Below are 20,004 nucleotides of genomic sequence, written 5' to 3'. Positions count from 1 at the left end.
TTAGGTAGGTTAGGTAGTCGAAAACAATTAATTCATGAAAACTTGGCTTACTAGGCAAATCGGGCCTTGCATAGTAGGCTGAGAAGTGCTTTCTGGCTACTAGGTACGACATATATATATATATATATATATATATATATATATATATATATATATATATATATATATATATATATATATATATATATATATATATATATATATATATTTATATATATATATATATATATATATATATATATATATATATATATATATATATATATATATATATAATATATATATATATATATATATATATATATATATATATATATATATATATATATATATAATATATATATATATATATATATAATATATATATATGTCGTACCTAATAGCCAGAACTCACTTCTTGGCCTACTATGCAAGGCCCAATTTGCCTAATAAGCCAAGTTTTCATGAATTAATGTTTTTTCGACAACCTAACCTACCTAACCTAACCTAACCTAACTTTTTCGGCTACCTAACCTAACCTAACCTATAAAGATAGGTTAGGTTAGGTTAGGTAGGGTTGGTTAGGTTCGGTCATATATCTACGTTAATTTTAACTCTAATAAAAAAAAATTGACCTCATACATAATGAAATGGGTAGCTTTATCATTTCATAAGAAAAAAATTAGAGAAAATATATTAATTCAGGAAAACTTGGCTTATTAGGCAAATCGGGCCTTGCATAGTAGGCTGAGAATTGCGTTCTGGCTACTAGGTACGACATATATATATATATATATATATATATATATATATATATATATATATATATATATATATATATATATATATATATATATATATATATATATATATATATATATATATATATATATATATGTCGTACCTAGTAGCCAGAACTCACTTCTCAGCCTACTATGCAAGGCCCGATTTGCCTAATAAGCCTAGTTTTCATGAATTAATGTTTTTTCGACAACCTAACCTACCTAACCTAACCTAACCTAACGTTTTCGGCTACCTAACCTAACCTAACCTATAAAGATAGGTTAGGTTAGGTTAGGTAGGGTTGGTTAGGTTCGGTCATATATCTACGTTAATTTTAACTCCAATAAAAAAAATTGACCTCATACATAATGAAATGGGTAGCTTTATCATTTCATAAAAAAAAAATTAGAGAAAATATATTAATTCAGTAAAACTTGGCTTATTAGGCAAATCGGGCCTCGCATAGTAGGCTGAGAAGTGAGTTCTGGCTACTAGGTACGACATATATATATATATATATATATATATATATATATATATATATATATATATATGTATATGTATATATATATAATATATATAATATATATATGTCGTACCTAATAGCCAGAACGCACTTCTCAGCCTACTATTCAAGGCCCGATTTGCCTAATAAGCCAAGTTTTCATGAATTAAAGTTTTTTCGTCTACCTAACCTACCTAACCTAACCTAACCTAGCTTTTTTTGGCTACCTAACCTAACCTTACCTATAAATATAGGTTAGGTTAGGTTAGGTAGGGTTGGTTAGGTTCGGTCATATATCTACGTTAATTTTAACTCCAATAAAATAAAATTGACCTCATACATAGAGAAAAGGGTTGCTTTATCATTTCATAAGAAAAAAATTATAGTAAATATATTAATTCAGGAAAACTTGGCTTACTAGGCAAATCTGGCCTTGAATAGTAGGCTGAGAAGTGAGTTCTGGCTACTAGGTACGACATATATATATATATATATATATATATATATATATATATATATATATATATATATATATATATATATATATATATATACATATATATATATGTCGTACCTAGTAGCCAGAACTCACTTCTCAGCCTACTATTCAAGGCCCGATTTGCCTAATAAGCCAAGTTTTCCTGAATTAATATATTTACTATAATTTTTTTCTTATGAAATGATAAAGCTACCCTTTTCACTATGTATGAGGTCAATTTTTTTTTATTGGAGTTAAAATTAACGTAGATATATGACCGAACCTAACCAACCCTACCTAACCAAACCTAACCTATATATATAGGTAAGGTTAGGTTAGGTAGCCAAAAAAAGCTAGGTTAGGTTAGGTTAGGTAGGTTAGGTAGACGAAAAAACATTAATTCATGAAAACTTGGCTAATTAGGCAAATCGGGCCTTGCATAGTAGGCTGAGAAGTGAGTTCTGGCTACTAGGTACGACATATATATATATATATATATATATATATATATATATATATATATATATATATATATATATATATATATATATATATATATATATATATATATTGGTGTATACTGGCAGCAGGTTTTCTTTCAAACATGTTTCATTGCATATGACCGCATATTCTGTATTTATTATTTTCTGGTTTAGGGCTTCTATCCCTCTAACTATTTTCTTAGCATCAGGGCTTAGTTGAAATAGGAGTTCTCCAAAACTCATTTTCGTACTTTTAAGGTGAAGAAAAGAAGTGATTTACTATAGAGTGTATTACACTTATTTATACAATTTGCACAACGTTTCGAACCTCCATGGTTCATTCTCAAGTGAACAGATCTTACAATGCTGGTTGATTTTATACCTGCACTGAGTCAGGTGATAATACAATAAAGGTGAAAACATGGGGGTATACATAAGGGATAAATGTGAGGTGAAACATAGAGGTAACTGCAGAAGGCTTATTGGTCCATACGAGGCAGCTCCTATCTAAACACAAAGATTAATCCAGTGTAATTGGCCTGTTATGTTGGACATTGTCTTCTGTGTTGGCATCGATATGTTCTTGTCTTGTCCTTACTCTCATGGTGGGTAGAGTAAATAGTTCCGTGATTTGGGTGTTCATGGTAGGTTGTTCTATTCTTATGTGAATTGCCTCAAGAATTTGTAATCTTCTTGCATCTTGGGTTTTGTCTATTATGCAGGTATTCTTGTTCAACATTTCTCTTGTTAGAGTAATGTCATGGGCTTGTCTCATGTGATTCTTAGGGGCACCGGATTGAAGATGGCATGTGAAACGCCTCGTCAGCTTGGTCGACGTCATACCTATGTACTTAGTTTGAAGGTTACATCCTTCGTGGGGGCAAGTGTACATGTATACAACGCTTGACTGCTGTAGAGGGTTCTCCGTCGGCTTCGGGCTGTTTCTGATAAGGAGTTCGGAAGTTTATACCCAGTGCGGGTATAAAATCAACCAGCATTGTTAGAGGGATAGAAGCCCTAAACCAGAAAATAATAAATACTGAATATGCGGTCATATTCAATGAAATATATATATAATATATATATATATATATATATATATATATATATATATATATATATTAGTATATTAATACTCTTGTTCTGTCTTGTGTTGATGAAATTAATACCCTATTAATACCACATTTTGTTCTGTCTTGTGTTAATGCCACATCACCTCTTCCACCTCACTCAAATGTAGATATAAAATCGGAGATACGTAAGTTCTATTCAGTTGTGTATTTGTGAACTAAAGTCTTTGAAAATGTAATAAGTTTTACGAAACGCGCCCATGTCGCGTCAGACTAGAAATAAAAATGAATTTTGGAGAATTGATTTTTGATTTACCTCCAACAGTGAAGCGTAATGTACGAAAGATTGAGAAAATTCGTGTTAGAATTATTAATCTTACTTTTTCGGTCATATTTAATAATATATGTCTACAGGAAAGACTGCTACCAAAATATACTAATATATATATATATATATATATATATATATATATATATATATATATATATATATATATATATATATATATAAAATATATATATATATATATATATATATATATATATATATATATATATATTTTATATATATATATATATATATATATATATATATATATATATATATATATATATATATATATATATTTTATATATATATATATATATATATATATATATATATATATATATATATATATATATATATATATATATATATATATATATATATTAGTATATTTTGGTAGCAGTCTTTCCTGTAGACATATATTATTAAATATGACCGAAAAAGTAAGATTAATAATTCTAACACGAATTTTCTCAATCTTTCGTACATTTCTTTTCACTGTTGGAGGTAATTCAAAAATCAATTCTCCAAAATTCATTTTTATTTCTAGTCTGACGCGACACTTTAGCGCGTTTCTTAAAACTTATTACATTTTCAAAGACTTTACACATACACAACTGAATAGAACTTACATATCTCCGATTTGTTTATATCTACATTTGAGTGAGGTGGATGGGGTGAGGTGGTATTTAATAGGGTATTAATTTCATCAACACAAGACAGAACACGAAACAATGGGTATTGAAATGGAAGTGATTGTAGAAAGCCTATTGGTCCATATTTCTTGATTCTTCTATATTGGAGCGGAGTCTTGAGGTGGGTAGAATATAGTTGTGCATTAATTGGCTGTTGATTGCTGGTGTTGACTTCTTAATGTACAGTGCCTCGCAAACGTCAAGCCGTCTGCTATCGCTGTATCTATCGATGATTTCTGTGTTGTTTACTAGGATTTCTCTGGCGATGGTTTGGTTGTGGGAAGAGATTATATGTTCCTTAATGGAGCCCTGTTGCTTATGCATCGTTAAACGCCTAGAAAGAGATGTTGTTGTCTTGCCTATATACTGGGTTTTTTGGAGCTTACAGTCCCCAAGTGGGCATTTGAAGGCATAGACGACGTTGGTCTCTTTTAAAGCGTTCTGCTTTGTGTCTGGAGAGTTTCTCATGAGTAGGCTGGCCGTTTTTCTGGTTTTATAGTAAATCGTCAGTCGTATCCTCTGATTTTTGTCTGTAGGGATAACGTTTCTATTAACAATATCTTTCAGGACCCTTTCCTCCGTTTTATGAGCTGTGGAAAAGAAGTTCCTGTAAAATAGTCTAATAGGGGGTATAGGTGTTGTGTTAGTTGTCTCTTCAGAGGTTGCATGGCGTTTCACTTTTCTTCTTATGATGTCTTCGACGAAACCATTGGAGAAGCCGTTGTTGACTAGGACCTGCCTTACCCTACAGAGTTCTTCGTCGACTTGCTTCCATTCTGAGCTGTGGCTGAGAGCACGGTCGACATATGCGTTAACAACACTCCTCTTGTACCTGTCTTCCTATTTTACAGGAACTTCTTTTCCACAGCTCATAAAACGGAGGAAAGGGTCCTGAAAGATATTGTTAATTGAAACGTCATCCCTACAGACAAAAATCAGAGGATACAACTGATGATTTACTATAAAACCAGAAAAACGGCCAGCCTACTCATGAGAAACTCTCCAGAGACAAAGCAGAACGCTTTAAAAGAGACCAACGTCGTCTATGCCTTCAAATGCCCTCTTGGGGATTGTAAGCTCCAAAAAACCCAGTATATAGGCAAGACAACATCTCTTTCTAGGTGTTTAATGAAGCATAAGCAACAGGGCTCCATTAAGGAACATATAATCTCTTCCCACAACCAAACCATCGCCAGAGAAATCCTAGTAAACAACACAGAAATCATCGATAGATACAGCGACAGCAGACAGCTTGACGTTTGCGAGGCACTACACATTAAAAAGTCAACACCAGCAATCAACAGCCAATTAATGCACAATTATATTCTACCCACCTCAAGACCCCGCTCCAATATAGAAGCATCAAGAAATATGGACCAATTGGCTTTCAACAATCACTTCCATTCAATACCCGTTGAAGCACTAAACTTCATGAATGTCCAGTGTGTGGTAAAAGATTCAGTCACGGTAAACAAAACATCATGAGTGTCCACTGTGTGGGAAAAGATTCAATCCACTGTGAATCTGTGTGGGAAAAGACTGTACCTCTTCATATAAATTGAATAAATCTGCATCTATATATATCCTTGAATATATAAGTTAACAATTGCTTGCTTAGTTATCATATAAGTTCATTTAATTGAATATAATTTCTAGTACTTAGTTAACAGTACTTAGACTACATTTAAAGTCATTTATCATAATTCTACAATTTAAATTGTTGTTTATAGTATAAGAATATATTGGCTGTTCATAGTTATGGCGCTAGGCCAGACTGTGTACATATTTAAATCTCTGATTTATATAGAATCAGTCTTCAGTCATAGAAGTGAATTTATTAAATCTTATCCTTGTATAAAATACAAGATGATGTGAGATACTTGTCTGCAGGTGAACTGTGGATCTTTAATCAACCTAACAATTAATTCATTCACCCCACCTGCCCCTTACAGCCCACAATCTGTCATTAGGAAAAGAGGAGCTAGGATTTACGACTCTAGCTAGAGACTTTAGTTAAATTAATTGCAGACAGTAATTTTTAATTTAGTTCAGTACAAGTCCCTGGTAGTTCTCCTCCTCTCATAGCAATCCCGGCAAGTTTTTCCTACAATATATATATATATATATATATATATATATATATATATATATATATATATATATATATATATATATATATATGTATCCGCATGCCACTTTGGAGGTGTAGGAAGAGGAATGGGAGGACATTATGCAGGAGAAGAAAGGCGGTTATAATATTAAAAAGCTGCTATAGATAATAGAAATAAAATGTTGCTTCCATCGCTCGTCCATTCATCATATAAATCACTAAACCGTTTACAGTTAAGGATTATACACGCACTATCACACACCAGCAGTCATCCACAACACCACCCACCAAATTACAAGATCATATGTACCATGCTCTTCATAAACTATCATATATACATTATACACAAGTATATTTACTCCTTCGGAACAAACCACTTCCTCCAAGTTTCTTATCTAACCCCATCCAGTGTATTGTTGACACTCCCTGCTTCCACTCCTTCACCTTGTGATCCAAACTTTTACACGGCTTTCCTTTTCTCCCTTTTCTCTCAAATTCACTCGACTAAACTCATTTCACCACTCTACAATCATCCACTTGTTCAACACGCACAATTTGTTCAACGTCTTTGTTCACCCACCTCAGTGTTGCAGTTGACTGCATTTTGGCGCCCACAATTCTCCATATTTACTTTCCTAACACAAAGCATTTTTTTTATCAGGTAATCGATTTATTTTGCTCTAACTCATAACGTTTCCCGTTCATATCCCACGAGTTTCATGCAACCACAGACGAGAGTCAACGCTCTCACTCCTCCATGCAGATTTCTGGCTGCATATTTTCCCATTTAGATTTTTTCTACCAAAGCTTTCAGTGCACTAGCCACCGTACTTTCTTGACTGACCATAATATAATCTTCAATTACCAAATTCCTCTTTTTGAAATTACAGTGTTATGCTTACTAATTTCTTTCTTGATGTGATTAAATTGTTTAAATATATCTCTTTCAAATACTAACAATTTCTCAGTCTACAACACCTTTAATTCATTTCTGGGACAAAATTACCACCCGTTATGTCTCTGTTAGAACCTATTCTCCCTTTTCCATTCAGATTAAACCATTCAAACTTTCATATAGCTCATAGGAATCCCACGAATATTATTATCATGAGTAAACTAATTTTGTTTCTGGGTTGTTAGTGTTATGTTTTAATTGCTTATGCTGCAAAATATAGCAAAATATAGGAATAATTCTCCACACAGTCTGAATTTGGGTCCAAGACTTTTCCAACTTTCAGTTATTAAATTAGCGCCAAGAAAGAATTTGAAAAATTATCCAAAAGGCTGGAATTTCAATTCCATCCCTTAAATTTTTGTTTATTTATAATAAAGTATATATATTTATATAATTTTATTAAAAAATTATGTACTATAATATATTTACGCAATTTTCCTCTCATGCAATTGAAAAGTAAAACAATTCTGTTGTAGAATTGGTGACAAGTATGGAGTCTGTTCATAATATAGTTGTAGAAAGAATCATAATATTATGTCCATAAAAGTTAATGGACTGGATGCACAGGAATGCACAGAAGGATATGAAGAAGAGTGTAACATATTTTGTGCTGAATTAGTTAATCTCACGAACAGATGCTGAGAGTATTTGGGTAAGTGGATGAAACCAATGGAAAAGATATCTTGTTTGAAGTGGATGACCTCGAATGAAATACCAGATTAGAATGATGAGGAGCTTTGCATCAAATTTTGGATAGATAATGGGAGTAGAGGGTCATGATGTGAAACATTTCGATCAAGTTTGAAACTTGAAGCAGTTTTTAGAAAATTACAAGAGTAATGAAGAATTCAGTATGTAATATGTAATACATATTACATACTTACATAAAAATATTACATATTTTTTACATACAAATATTACATATTCTATACATAAACATATTACATATTCCTTACATAAAAATATTACATATTTTTTACACAGGTTAAACGTGGACTTCAGAAGAAGCCTCCAGGCTCCCTGTGGTTTCAGTGGAATCCCAGTTGTATTATTTTTAACAAGTCGGGGTAGTACAGTGGTAAGGTGAGCGGCTAGGATATCCTTAGCCGAGGGTTCAAGTCGTCTCACAGCTCCATTTGATTTGATTAATATGTTACAGTTTAAATTTATAAGAGGTTTTTGTAGTAAAATTAAATTCGTTGTTTAGATATTATTTGACAGAGACCCAAAACTTAATTTATAAAGTAACAGAAGAAACATATAGTGCTGACATGAGGTTTCTAATGGGACAAACTGTCCTCTCGAATATTATATTTCATTTAGACCTCAAAATACAAAACGAACAAAATATGATGTACTATATATAATGGCGGCTAATATTCACATTTTCTACCCCTTGGGTTTCTCAGCAAGCTTGGCTCAGGCTGGGTGATTTGTACACTATTTTCTGACCGTTGTGGCAACTCATAGAGATGTGCTGAGTTAAGAACTCTTAAAGTCTACCCCACAACAGTACTCACCATCCACCTCACACAGTACTCACCTCCCCACATCAGAACTCACCATCCACCTCACTCAATACTCACCTCCCCACATCTGCACTCACCATCCACCTCATTCAATACTCACCTCCCCCACAACAGTACTCACCAACCACCTCACTCAGTACTCACCTCCCCCACAACAGTACTCACCATCCACCTCACACAGTACTCACCTCCCCACAGCAGTACTCACCATCCACCTCACTCAATACTCACCTCCCCCACAACAGTACTCACCAACCACCTTACTCAGTACTCACCTCCCCCACAACAGTACTCACCATCCACCTCACACAATACTCACCTCCCACAACAGTACTCACCATCCACCTCACACAGTACTCTCCTCCCCACAGCAGTACTCACCATCCACCTCACTCAATACTCACCTCCTCACAACAGTACTCACCAACCACCTTACTCAGTACTCACCTCCCCCACAACAGTACTCACCATCCACCTCACACAATACTTACCTCCCCACAGCAGTACTCACCATCCACCTCACACTCAATACTCATCTCCCCACAGCAGTACTCACCGCCCACCTTACACAAAACACACCTCCTCCACATCAATACTCACCACCCACCTCACACAATACTCACTTTCCCAACATCAGTACTCACCACCCACCTCACACAATACTCACCTCCCCCACAACAGTACTCACCATCCACCACACACAATACTCACCTCCCCCACAACAGTACTCACCATCCACCACACACAATACTCACCACCCCACCACAATACTCACCTCCCCACAGCAGTACTCACCACCCGCCTCACACAATACTCACCTCCCCACAACAGTACTCACCACCCACCTCACACAATATTCACCTCCCCACCACAATACTCACCTCCCCCACATCAGTATTCACCACCCACCTCACACAATACTCACTTCCCCCCACATCAGTACTCACCACCCACCTCACACAATACTCACCTCCCCCACATCAGTACTCACCACCCACCTCACACAATACTCACCCCGCACAACAGTACTCACCACCCATCTCACACAATACTCACAATACTCACCTCCCCCCACAATAGTACTCACCACCCACCACATTCAATACCCACCTCCCCCCACATCAGTACTCACCACCCACCTCACACAATACTCACCTCCCCACAACAGTACTCACCACCCACCTCACACAATACTCACCTCCCCACAGCAGTACCCACCATCCACCTCACACAATACTCACCTCCCCACAACAGTACTCACCACCCACCTCACACAATACTCACCTCCCCACATCAGTACTCACCACCCACCTCACACAATACTCACCTCCCCACAGCAGTACCCACCACCCACCTCACACAATACTCACCTCCCCACAACAGTACTCACCATCCACCTCACACAATACTCACCTCCCCACAGCAGTACCCACCACCCACCTCATACAATACTCACCTCCCCACAGCAGTACCCACCATCCACCTCACACAATACTCACCTCCCCACAACAGTACTCACCACCCACCTCATACAATACTCACCTCCCCACATCAGTACTCACCACCCACCTCACACAATACTCACCTCCCCACAGCAGTACCCACCATCCACCTCACACAATACTCACCTCCCCACAACAGTACTCACCACCCACCTCATACAATACTCACCTCCCCACATCAGTACTCACCACCCACCTCACACAATACTCACCTCCCCACAGCAGTACCCACCATCCACCTCACACAATACTCACCTCCCCACAACAGTACTCACCACCCACCTCATACAATACTCACCTCCCCACATCAGTACTCACCACCCACCTCACACAATACTCACCTCCCCACAGCAGTACCCACCATCCACCTCACACAATACTCACCTCCCCACAACAGTACTCACCACCCACCTCACACAATACTCACCTCCCCACATCAGTACTCACCGCCCACCTCACAATACTCACCTCCCCACCACAATACTCACCTCCCCACAGCAGCACTCACCACCCACCTCACACAATACTCACCTCCCCACAACAGTATTCACCACCCACCTCACACAATACTCACCTCCCCACAGCAGTACCCACCACCCACCTCACACAATACTCACCTCCCCCACATCAGTACTCACCACCCACCTCACACAATACTCACCTCCCCCACATCAGTACTCACCACCCACCTCACACAATACTCACCAATAACCGCCAGCTTCACCCTGAGGTTCCTGGTCGGGGAGGCCCTGAAGTCGACCCTACAGCGGTAGTCGCCCTCGTCCTGAGCCTCAACGGGGCTGATGACCAGACTCTGGGTCGGGGAGGTCAGGTCAAACTTAGCCCGGACGCCCAGCCCTGACCAGTGGACCGAGTGGTCCAGCGGCCCGCTGCGGGAGTCGATGCTGTCGGGGGAGACACAGAATAACACTGATCAAAGGCTCGCAGTGGCATTTAGCGCTATCGGAGACGAGGCAACACGATAACCTAATAATCCAGAGGCTGGTGTTTCCAGTCTCGGAGATAACACAAACACGGTACTGAAACCTGGGTTCCGTTTTAGTTGGAAGCTGCGCTGATTAAACACGCTCGCTGCTTATTACCAGGGCGGCATAGCAGCATAGCATAGAATAGCATAGTATAGCATAGCACAGCATAGCATAGCATAGCACAGCATAGCACAGCATAGCATAGCATAGCACAGCATAGCATAGCATAGCACAGCATAGCATAACATAGCAGCGTGATGTTGCTATGATTGTCAACATCAGCTGATAGTCTTGTGTTATAGAACTAACACCTGTGACGGTATTTATATACAACTGTTGGCCGGTGTTACGAGAGGGTGAGGCAACACATCTTAAGACCCCGCCGGGTGTTACGAGAGGGTGAGGCAACACATCTTAAGACCCAGCACGGTGTTACGAGAGGGTGAGGCAACACATCTTAAGACCCCGCCTGGTGTTACGAGAGGGTGAGGCAACACATCTTAAGACCCCGCCTGGTGTTACGAGAGGGTGAGGTAACACATCTTAAGACCCCGCCCGGTGTTACGAGAGGGTGAGGCAACACATCTTAAGAAACCGCCCGGTGTTACGAGAGGGTGAGGCAACACATCTTAAGACCCCGCCCGGTGTTACGAGAGGGTGAGGCAACACATCTTAAGACCCCGCCCGGTGTTACGAGAGGGTGAGGCAACACATCTTAAGACCCCGCCTGGTGTTACGAGACGGTGAGGCAACACATCTTAAGACCCTGCCTGGTGTTACGAGACTGTGAGGCAACACATCTTAAGACCCCGCCCGGTGTTACGAGAGGGTGAGGCAACACATCTTAAGACCCCGCCCGGTGTTATGAGAGGGTGAGGCAACACATCTTAAGACCCCGCCCGGTGTTACGAGAGGGTGAGGCAACACATCTTAAGACCCCGCCCGGTGTTACGAGAGGGTGAGGCAACACATCTTAAGACCCCGCCTGGTGTTACGAGACTGTGAGGCAACACATCTTAAGACCCCGCCCGGTGTTACGAGAGGGTGAGGCAACACATCTTAAGACCCCGCCTGGTGTTACGAGAGGGTGAGACAACACATCTTAAGACCCCGCCCGGTGTTACGAGAGGGTGAGGCAACACATCCTAAGACCCAGCCTGGTGTTACGAGAGGGTGAGGCAACACAACTTAAGACCCAGCCTGGTGTTACGAGAGGGAGAGGAAACACATCTTAAGACCCAGCCTGGTGTTCCGAGAGGGAGAGGTAACACATCTTAAGACCCCACCCGGTGTTACGAGAGGGTGAGGCAACACATCTTAAGACCCAGCCTGGTGTTACGAGAGGGAGAGGTAACACATCTTAAGACCCAGCCCGGTGTTACGAGAGGGTGAGGCAACATATCTTAAGACCCCGCCCGGTGTTACGAGAGGGTGAGGCAACACATCTTAAGACCCAGCCCGGTGTTACGAGACGGTGAGGGAACACATCTTAAGACCCCGCCCGGTGTTACGAGAGGGTGAGGCAACACATCTTAAGACCCCGCCCGGTATTACGAGAGGGTGAGGCAACACATCTCAAGACCCAGCACGGTGTTACGAGAGGGTGAGGCAACACATCTTAAGACCCCGCCCGGTGTTACGAGAGGGAGAGGTAACACATCTTAAGACCCCGCCCGGTGTTACGAGAGGGTGAGGCAACACATCTTAAGACCCCGCCTGGTGTTACGAGACGGTGAGGCAACACATCTTAAGACCCCGCCCGGTGTTACGAGAGGGTGAGGCAACACATCTTAAGACCCAGCCCGGTGTTACGAGAGGGAGAGGTAACACATCTTAAGACCCCGGCCGGTGTTACGAGAGGGAGAGGTAGCACATCTTAAGACCCCGCCCGGTGTTACGAGAGGGAGAGGTAACACATCTTAAGACCCCGGCCGGTGTTACGAGAGGGAGAGGTAGCACATCTTAAGACCCCGCCCGGTGTTACGAGAGGGGGAGGCAACACATCTTAAGACCCCGCCCGGTGTTACGAGAGGGAGAGGTAACACATCTTAAGACCCCGGCCGGTGTTACGAGAGGGGGAGGCAACACATCTTAAGACCCAGCTCGGAATATTTACGGTGACCTCGTGTGTTGCGTCAACAAAACAATAAGAATGTTACAGGCGTCACAATGTGTTGACGGAGACAGTGTAAGAAGGGCACAGCAACAGCTCACACTGACCAGTACGTCAAGGAATACGTCATCTAACGCAGTCCATGTTGTATATTGTATACTGGCCAGTGTTGTATACTGTATACTGGCCAGTGTTGTATACTGGCCAGTGTTGTACACTGAACGCTGTGGTATACTGTATACTGGCCAGTGTTGTATACTGTATACTGGCCAGTGTTGTATACTATATACTGGCCAGTGTTGTATACTGTGTACTGGCCAGTGTTGTATACTATATACTGGCCAGTGTTGTATACTGTGTACTGGCCAGTGTTGTATACTATATACTGGCCAGTGTTGTATACTATATACTGGCCAGTGTTGTATACTGTGTACTGGCCAGTGTTGTATACTATATACTGGCCAGTGTTGTATACTGTGTACTGGCCAGTGTTGTATACTATATACTGGCCAGTGTTGTATACTATATACTGGCCAGTGTTGTATATTGTATACTGGCCAGTGTTGTATACTGTATGCTGGCCAGTGTTGTATACTGAACGCTGTGGTATACTGGCCAGTGTTGTATACTGGCCAGTGTTGTATACTGTTCTCTGTTGTATACTGGCCAGTGTTGTATACTGGCCACTGTTGTATACTGTATACTGGCCAGTGTTGAATATTGTATTCTAGCCAGTGTTGTACACTGAATGCTGTGGTATACTGTATACTGGCCAGTGTTGTATACTGGCCAGTGTTGTATACTATATACTGGCCAGTGTTGTATACTATATACTGGCCAGTGTTGTATACTGGCCAGTGTTGTATACTGGCTAGTGTTGAATACTGTATACTGGCCAGTGTTGTATACTGGCCAGTGTTGTATACTGGCCAGTGTTGTATACTGGCCAGTGTTGTATACTGGTTAGTGTTGAATACTGTATACTGGCCAGTGTTGTATACTAGCCAGTGTTGTATACTGTATACTGATCACTGTAATATACTGTATACTGGCCACTGTAGTATGCTGTATACTGCTCACTGTAGTATACTGTATAATGCCCACTATAGCATACTGTATACTGGCGACTGTAGCATACTGTATACTCGACACTGTAGTATACTGGCCACAGTAGTATACCGTATACTGGCTACTGTAGTATACTGTATACTGGCTACTGTAGTATACTGTATACTGGTCACTGTAGTATACTGTATACTATCCACTGTAGTATACTGTATACTGGCCACTGTAGTATACTGTATACTGGCCACAGTAGTATACTGGCTACTGTAGTATACTGTATACTGGTCACTGTAGTATACAGTATAATAGCAACTGTAGTATACTGTATACTGGCCACTGTAGTATAATGTATACTGACAAATTGTAGTATACTGTATACTGGCCACTGTAGTATACTGTATACTGGCCACTGTAGTATACTGTATACTGGCCACTGTAGTATACTGTATACTGGCCACTGTAGTATACTGCATACTGGCCACTGTAGTATACTGTATACTGGCCACTGTAGTATACTGTATACTGGCCACTGTAGTATACTGTATACTGGCCACTGTAGTATACTGTATACTGGCCACTGTAGTATATTGTAAACTGACCACTGAAGAATACTGGCCACTGTAGTATACTGTATACTGGTCATTGTAGTATACTGTATACTAGCCACTGTAGTATACGGTATACTGGCCACTGTAGTATACTATATACTGGCCATTGTAGTATACTGTATACTGGCCACTGTAGTATACTGTATACTGGTCACTGTAGTATAATGTACACTAGCCACTGTAGTATACTGTAAACTGACCACTGTAGTATACTATATACTGGCCACTGTAGTATACTGTAAACTGACCAATGTAGTATAATGTGCTGGACGCTGTAGTATATTCTTTACTGGCCAGTGTAGTAACTGGCAGCTGCAGCATACAACTGACAGCTGCAGCATACAACTGACAGCTGCAGCATACAACTGACAGCAGCAGCATACAACTGACAGCTGCAGCATACAACTGACAGCTGCAGCATACAACTGACAGCAGCAGCATACAACTGACAGCTGCAGCATACAACTGACAGCTGCAGCATACAACTGACAGCAGCAGCATACAACTGACAGCTGCAGCATACAACTGACAGCTGCAGTATACAACTGACAGCAGCAGCATACAACTGACAGCTGCAGCATACAACTGACAGCTGCAGCATACAACTGACAGCAGCAGCATACAACTGACAGCTGCAGCATACAACTGACAGCTGCAGTATACAACTGACAGCTGCAGCATACAACTGACAGCAGCAGCATACAACTGACAGCTGCAGCATACAACTGACAGCTGCAGCATACAACTGACAGCAGCAGCATACAACTGACAGCTGCAGCATACAACTGACAGCAGCAGCATACAACTGACAGCAGCAGCATACAACTGACAGCTGCAGCATACAACTGACAGCAGCAGCATACAACTGACAGCTGCAGCATACAACTGACAGCAGCAGCATACAACTGACAGCAGCAGCATACAACTGACAGCTGCAGCATACAACTGACAGCAGCAGCATACAACTGACAGCTGCAGCATGCAACTGACAGCAGCAGCATACAACTGACAGCAGCAGCATACAACTGACAGCTGCAGCATACAACTGACAGCTGCAGTATACAACTGACAGCTGCAGCATACAACTGACAGCTGCAGCATACAACTGACAGCTGCAGTATACAACTGACAGCTGCAGCATACAACTGACAGCTGCAGCATACAACTGGCAGCTGCAGTATACAACTGACAGCTGCAGCATACAACTGACAGCTGCAGCATACAACTGACAGCTGCAGCATACAACTGACAGCTGCAGTATACAACTGACAGCTGCAGCATACAACTGACAGCAGCAGCATACAACTGACAGCAGCAGCATACAACTGACAGCTGCAGCATACAACTGACAGCAGCAGCATACAACTGACAGCAGCAGCATACAACTGACAGCTGCAGTATACAACTGACAGCTGCAGTATACAACGAGTGGTTACCTGGTGGACATGAGAGGAAGAGTGACAGTTGGGTATGCAGAGAGCCAGTACCTGGAGTATGGGGGACACTGGTATCTCAGGCAGTATTCAGGCAGGACGGTAAAGCAATAACTATGGCAGGCATTCCACATGTGCCTTCCTGCTGGAGATAAGACCATCTTTACCCACCGATTTATACACAACTTTTGGGCTTGGCCAGGAAACTTTTCTTCAGATTTTTAAGGCAAAATAAAAAAGTTAAATGAAAATACTTCTAAATTCAGCAGAAAAGTTTCACTAAAATCAACAGCTGCCACCTGATGGAAAAGACAACTTTGGAAGCCCCGCCCGGGGCGTCATGTGCCGTAACTGTTGATCTGGAAGGGCGTGAGGCACTTGTCACCACAAGGAATTAAACTGGAGTATGTGTAACTTTGACCGTAAATTTCCGTATCGTTGTCGCTCCTCCGTCGTGTCCTAACGGACCCCAAGCCGGGGGCTCTTCCCTGGTGTTCTTAGGGACCCTAAGCCGGGGGCTCTTCCCTCGTGTTCTTAGGGACCCCAAGCCGGGGGGGCTCTTCCTTCATGTTCTTAGGGACCCCAAGCCGGGGGCTCTTCCATCGTGTTCTTAGGGACCCCAAGCCGGAGGTTCTTCCATCGTGTTCTTAGGGACCCCAAGCCAGGGGCTCATCCTTCATGTTCTTAGGGACCCCAATCCGGGGGCTCTTCCTTCATGTTCTTAGGGACCCCAAGCCGGGGGCTCTTCCCTCATGTTCTTAGGGACCCCAAGCCGGGGGCCTCTTCCGTCGTGTTCTTAGGGACCCCAAGCCGGGGGCCTCTTCCGTCGTGCCCTTAGGGATCCCAAGCCGGGGGCCTCCTCCGTCGTGTTCTTAGGGACCCCAAGCCGGGGGCCTCTTCCGTTGTGCCCTTAGGGACCCCAAGCCGTGGGCCTCTCCCGTCGTGTCCTTAGGGACCCCAAGCCGGGGGCCCTCTTCCGTCGTGGCCTTAGGGACCCCAAGCCGGGGGCCCTCTTCCATCGTGTCCTTAGGGACCCCAAGCCGGGGGCCCTCTTCCATCGTGTCCTTAGGGACCCCAAGCCGGGGGGCCCTCTTCCGTCGTGGCCTTAGGGACCCCAAGCCGGGGGGCCCTCTTCCGTCGTGGCCTTAGGGACCCCAAGCCGGGGGGCCCTCTTCCGTCGTGGCCTTAGGGACCCCAAGCCGGGGGGCCCTCTTCCGTCGTGGCCTTAGGGACCCCAAGCCGGGGGCCCTCTTCCGTCGTGGCCTTAGGGACCCCAAGCCGGGGGGCCCTCTTCCGTCGTGGCCTTAGGGACCCCAAGCCGGGGGCCCTCTTCCGTCGTGGCCTTAGGGACCCCAAGCCGGGGGCCCTCTTCCGTCGTGGCCTTAGGGACCCCAAGCCGGGGGGCCCTCTTCCGTCGTGGCCTTAGGGACCCCAAGCCGGGGGCCCTCTTCCGTCGTGGCCTTAGGGACCCCAAGCCGGGGGGCCCTCTTCCGTCGTGGCCTTAGGGACCCCAAGCCGGGGGGCCCTCTTCCGTCGTGGCCTTAGGGACCCCAAGCCGGGGGGCCCTCTTCCGTCGTGGCCTTAGGGACCCCAAGCCGGGGGGCCCTCTTCCGTCGTGGCCTTAGGGACCCCAAGCCGGGGGACCCTTCCAATCCTCTCGCCTGAGGCGATTTAGTACTTTGTGTTTTTTTCTGATTTTGGTGTCAGCTATCATCCCTGATGGCTATCTTACTTGATGGCTATCATACTTGATGGCTATCTTACTTGATGGCTATCTTACTTGATGGCTATCTTACTAGATGGCTATCTTACTTGATGGCTATCTTACTAGATGGCTATCTTACTAGATGGCTATCTTACTTGATGGCTATCTTACTAGATGGCTATCTTACTAGATGGCTATCTTACTAGATGGCTATCTTACTAGATGGCTATCTTACTTGATGGCTATCTTACTTGATGGCTATCTTACTAGATGGCTATCTTACTAGATGGCTATCTTACTAGATGGCTATCTTACTAGATGGCTATCTTACTAGATGGCTATCTTACTTGATGGCTATCTTACTAGATGGCTATCTTACTAGATGGCTATCTTACTAGATGGCTATCTTACTAGATGGCTATCTTACTTGATGGCTATCTTACTAGATGGCTATCTTACTAGATGGCTATCTTACTTGATGGCTATCTTACTAGATGGCTATCTTACTAGATGGCTATCTTACTTGATGGCTATCTTACTAGATGGCTATCTTACTAGATGGCTATCTTACTTGATGGCTATCTTACTTGATGGCTATCTTACTTGATGGCTATCTTACTAGATGGCTATCTTACTAGATGGCTATCTTACTAGATGGCTATCTTACTTGATGGCTATCTTACTAGATGGCTATCTTACTTGATGGCTATCTTACTTGATGGCTATCTTACTAGATGGCTATCTTACTAGATGGCTATCTTACTAGATGGCTATCTTACTTGATGGCTATCTTACTAGATGGCTATCTTACTAGATGGCTATCTTACTAGATGGCTATCTTACTTGATGGCTATCTTACTAGATGGCTATCTTACTTGATGGCTATCTTACTTGATGGCTATCTTACTAGATGGCTATCTTACTAGATGGCTATCTTACTAGATGGCTATCTTACTTGATGGCTATCTTACTAGATGGCTATCTTACTAGATGGCTATCTTACTAGATGGCTATCTTACTAGATGGCTATCTTACTTGATGGCTATCTTACTAGATGGCTATCTTACTAGATGGCTATCTTACTAGATGGCTATCTTACTAGATGGCTATCTTACTTGATGGCTATGATCCCTGATGGCTATCTTCCCTGATGGCTATCTTACTTGATGGCTATCTTACTAGATGGCTATCTTACTAGATGGCTATCTTACTAGATGGCTATCTTACTTGATGGCTATCTTACTAGATGGCTATGATCCCTGATGGCTATCTTCCCTGATGGCTATCTTACTTGATGGCTATCTTACTAGATGGCTATGATCCCTGATGGCTATCTTCCCTGATGGCTATCTTACTTGATGGCTATCTTACTAGATGGCTATCTTACTTGATGGCTATCTTACTAGATGGCTATGATCCCTGATGGCTATCTTCCCTGATGGCCATCTTACTAGATGGCTATGATCCCTGATGGCTATCTTACTAGATGGCTATCATACCTGATGGCTATCATACTAGATGGCTATGATCCCTGATGGCTATCTTCCCTGATGGCTATCTTACTAGATGGCTATGATCCCTGATGGCTATCATCCCTGATGGCTATCATCCCTGATGGCTATCATCCCTGATGGCTATCTTACTAGATGGCTATGATCCCTGATGGCTATCATCC

The 20,004-nt window shown here is 42.2% G+C and overlaps 1 protein-coding gene across 1 annotated transcript in view; it reads right to left on the bottom strand.

The window, feature by feature from the left end:
• LOC138354825 (uncharacterized) overlaps positions 1 to 20,004 on the bottom strand; it is a 269,019-nt gene that overhangs the window by 88,429 nt on the left and 160,586 nt on the right. Inside the window, exon 3 of the mRNA XM_069309325.1 lies at positions 11,122 to 11,321. Coding sequence (XP_069165426.1) covers positions 11,122 to 11,321 — 200 coding nt within the window. The remainder of the gene's footprint in view (positions 1 to 11,121; positions 11,322 to 20,004) is intronic.

Source organism: Procambarus clarkii, chromosome 64 (genome assembly GCF_040958095.1).
Source record: "Procambarus clarkii isolate CNS0578487 chromosome 64, FALCON_Pclarkii_2.0, whole genome shotgun sequence".
Lineage (NCBI taxonomy): Eukaryota > Metazoa > Arthropoda > Malacostraca > Decapoda > Cambaridae > Procambarus > Procambarus clarkii.
The sequence above is the reverse complement of the archived record's forward strand: the minus strand, read 5'-3'. Positions and strand labels throughout refer to the sequence as shown.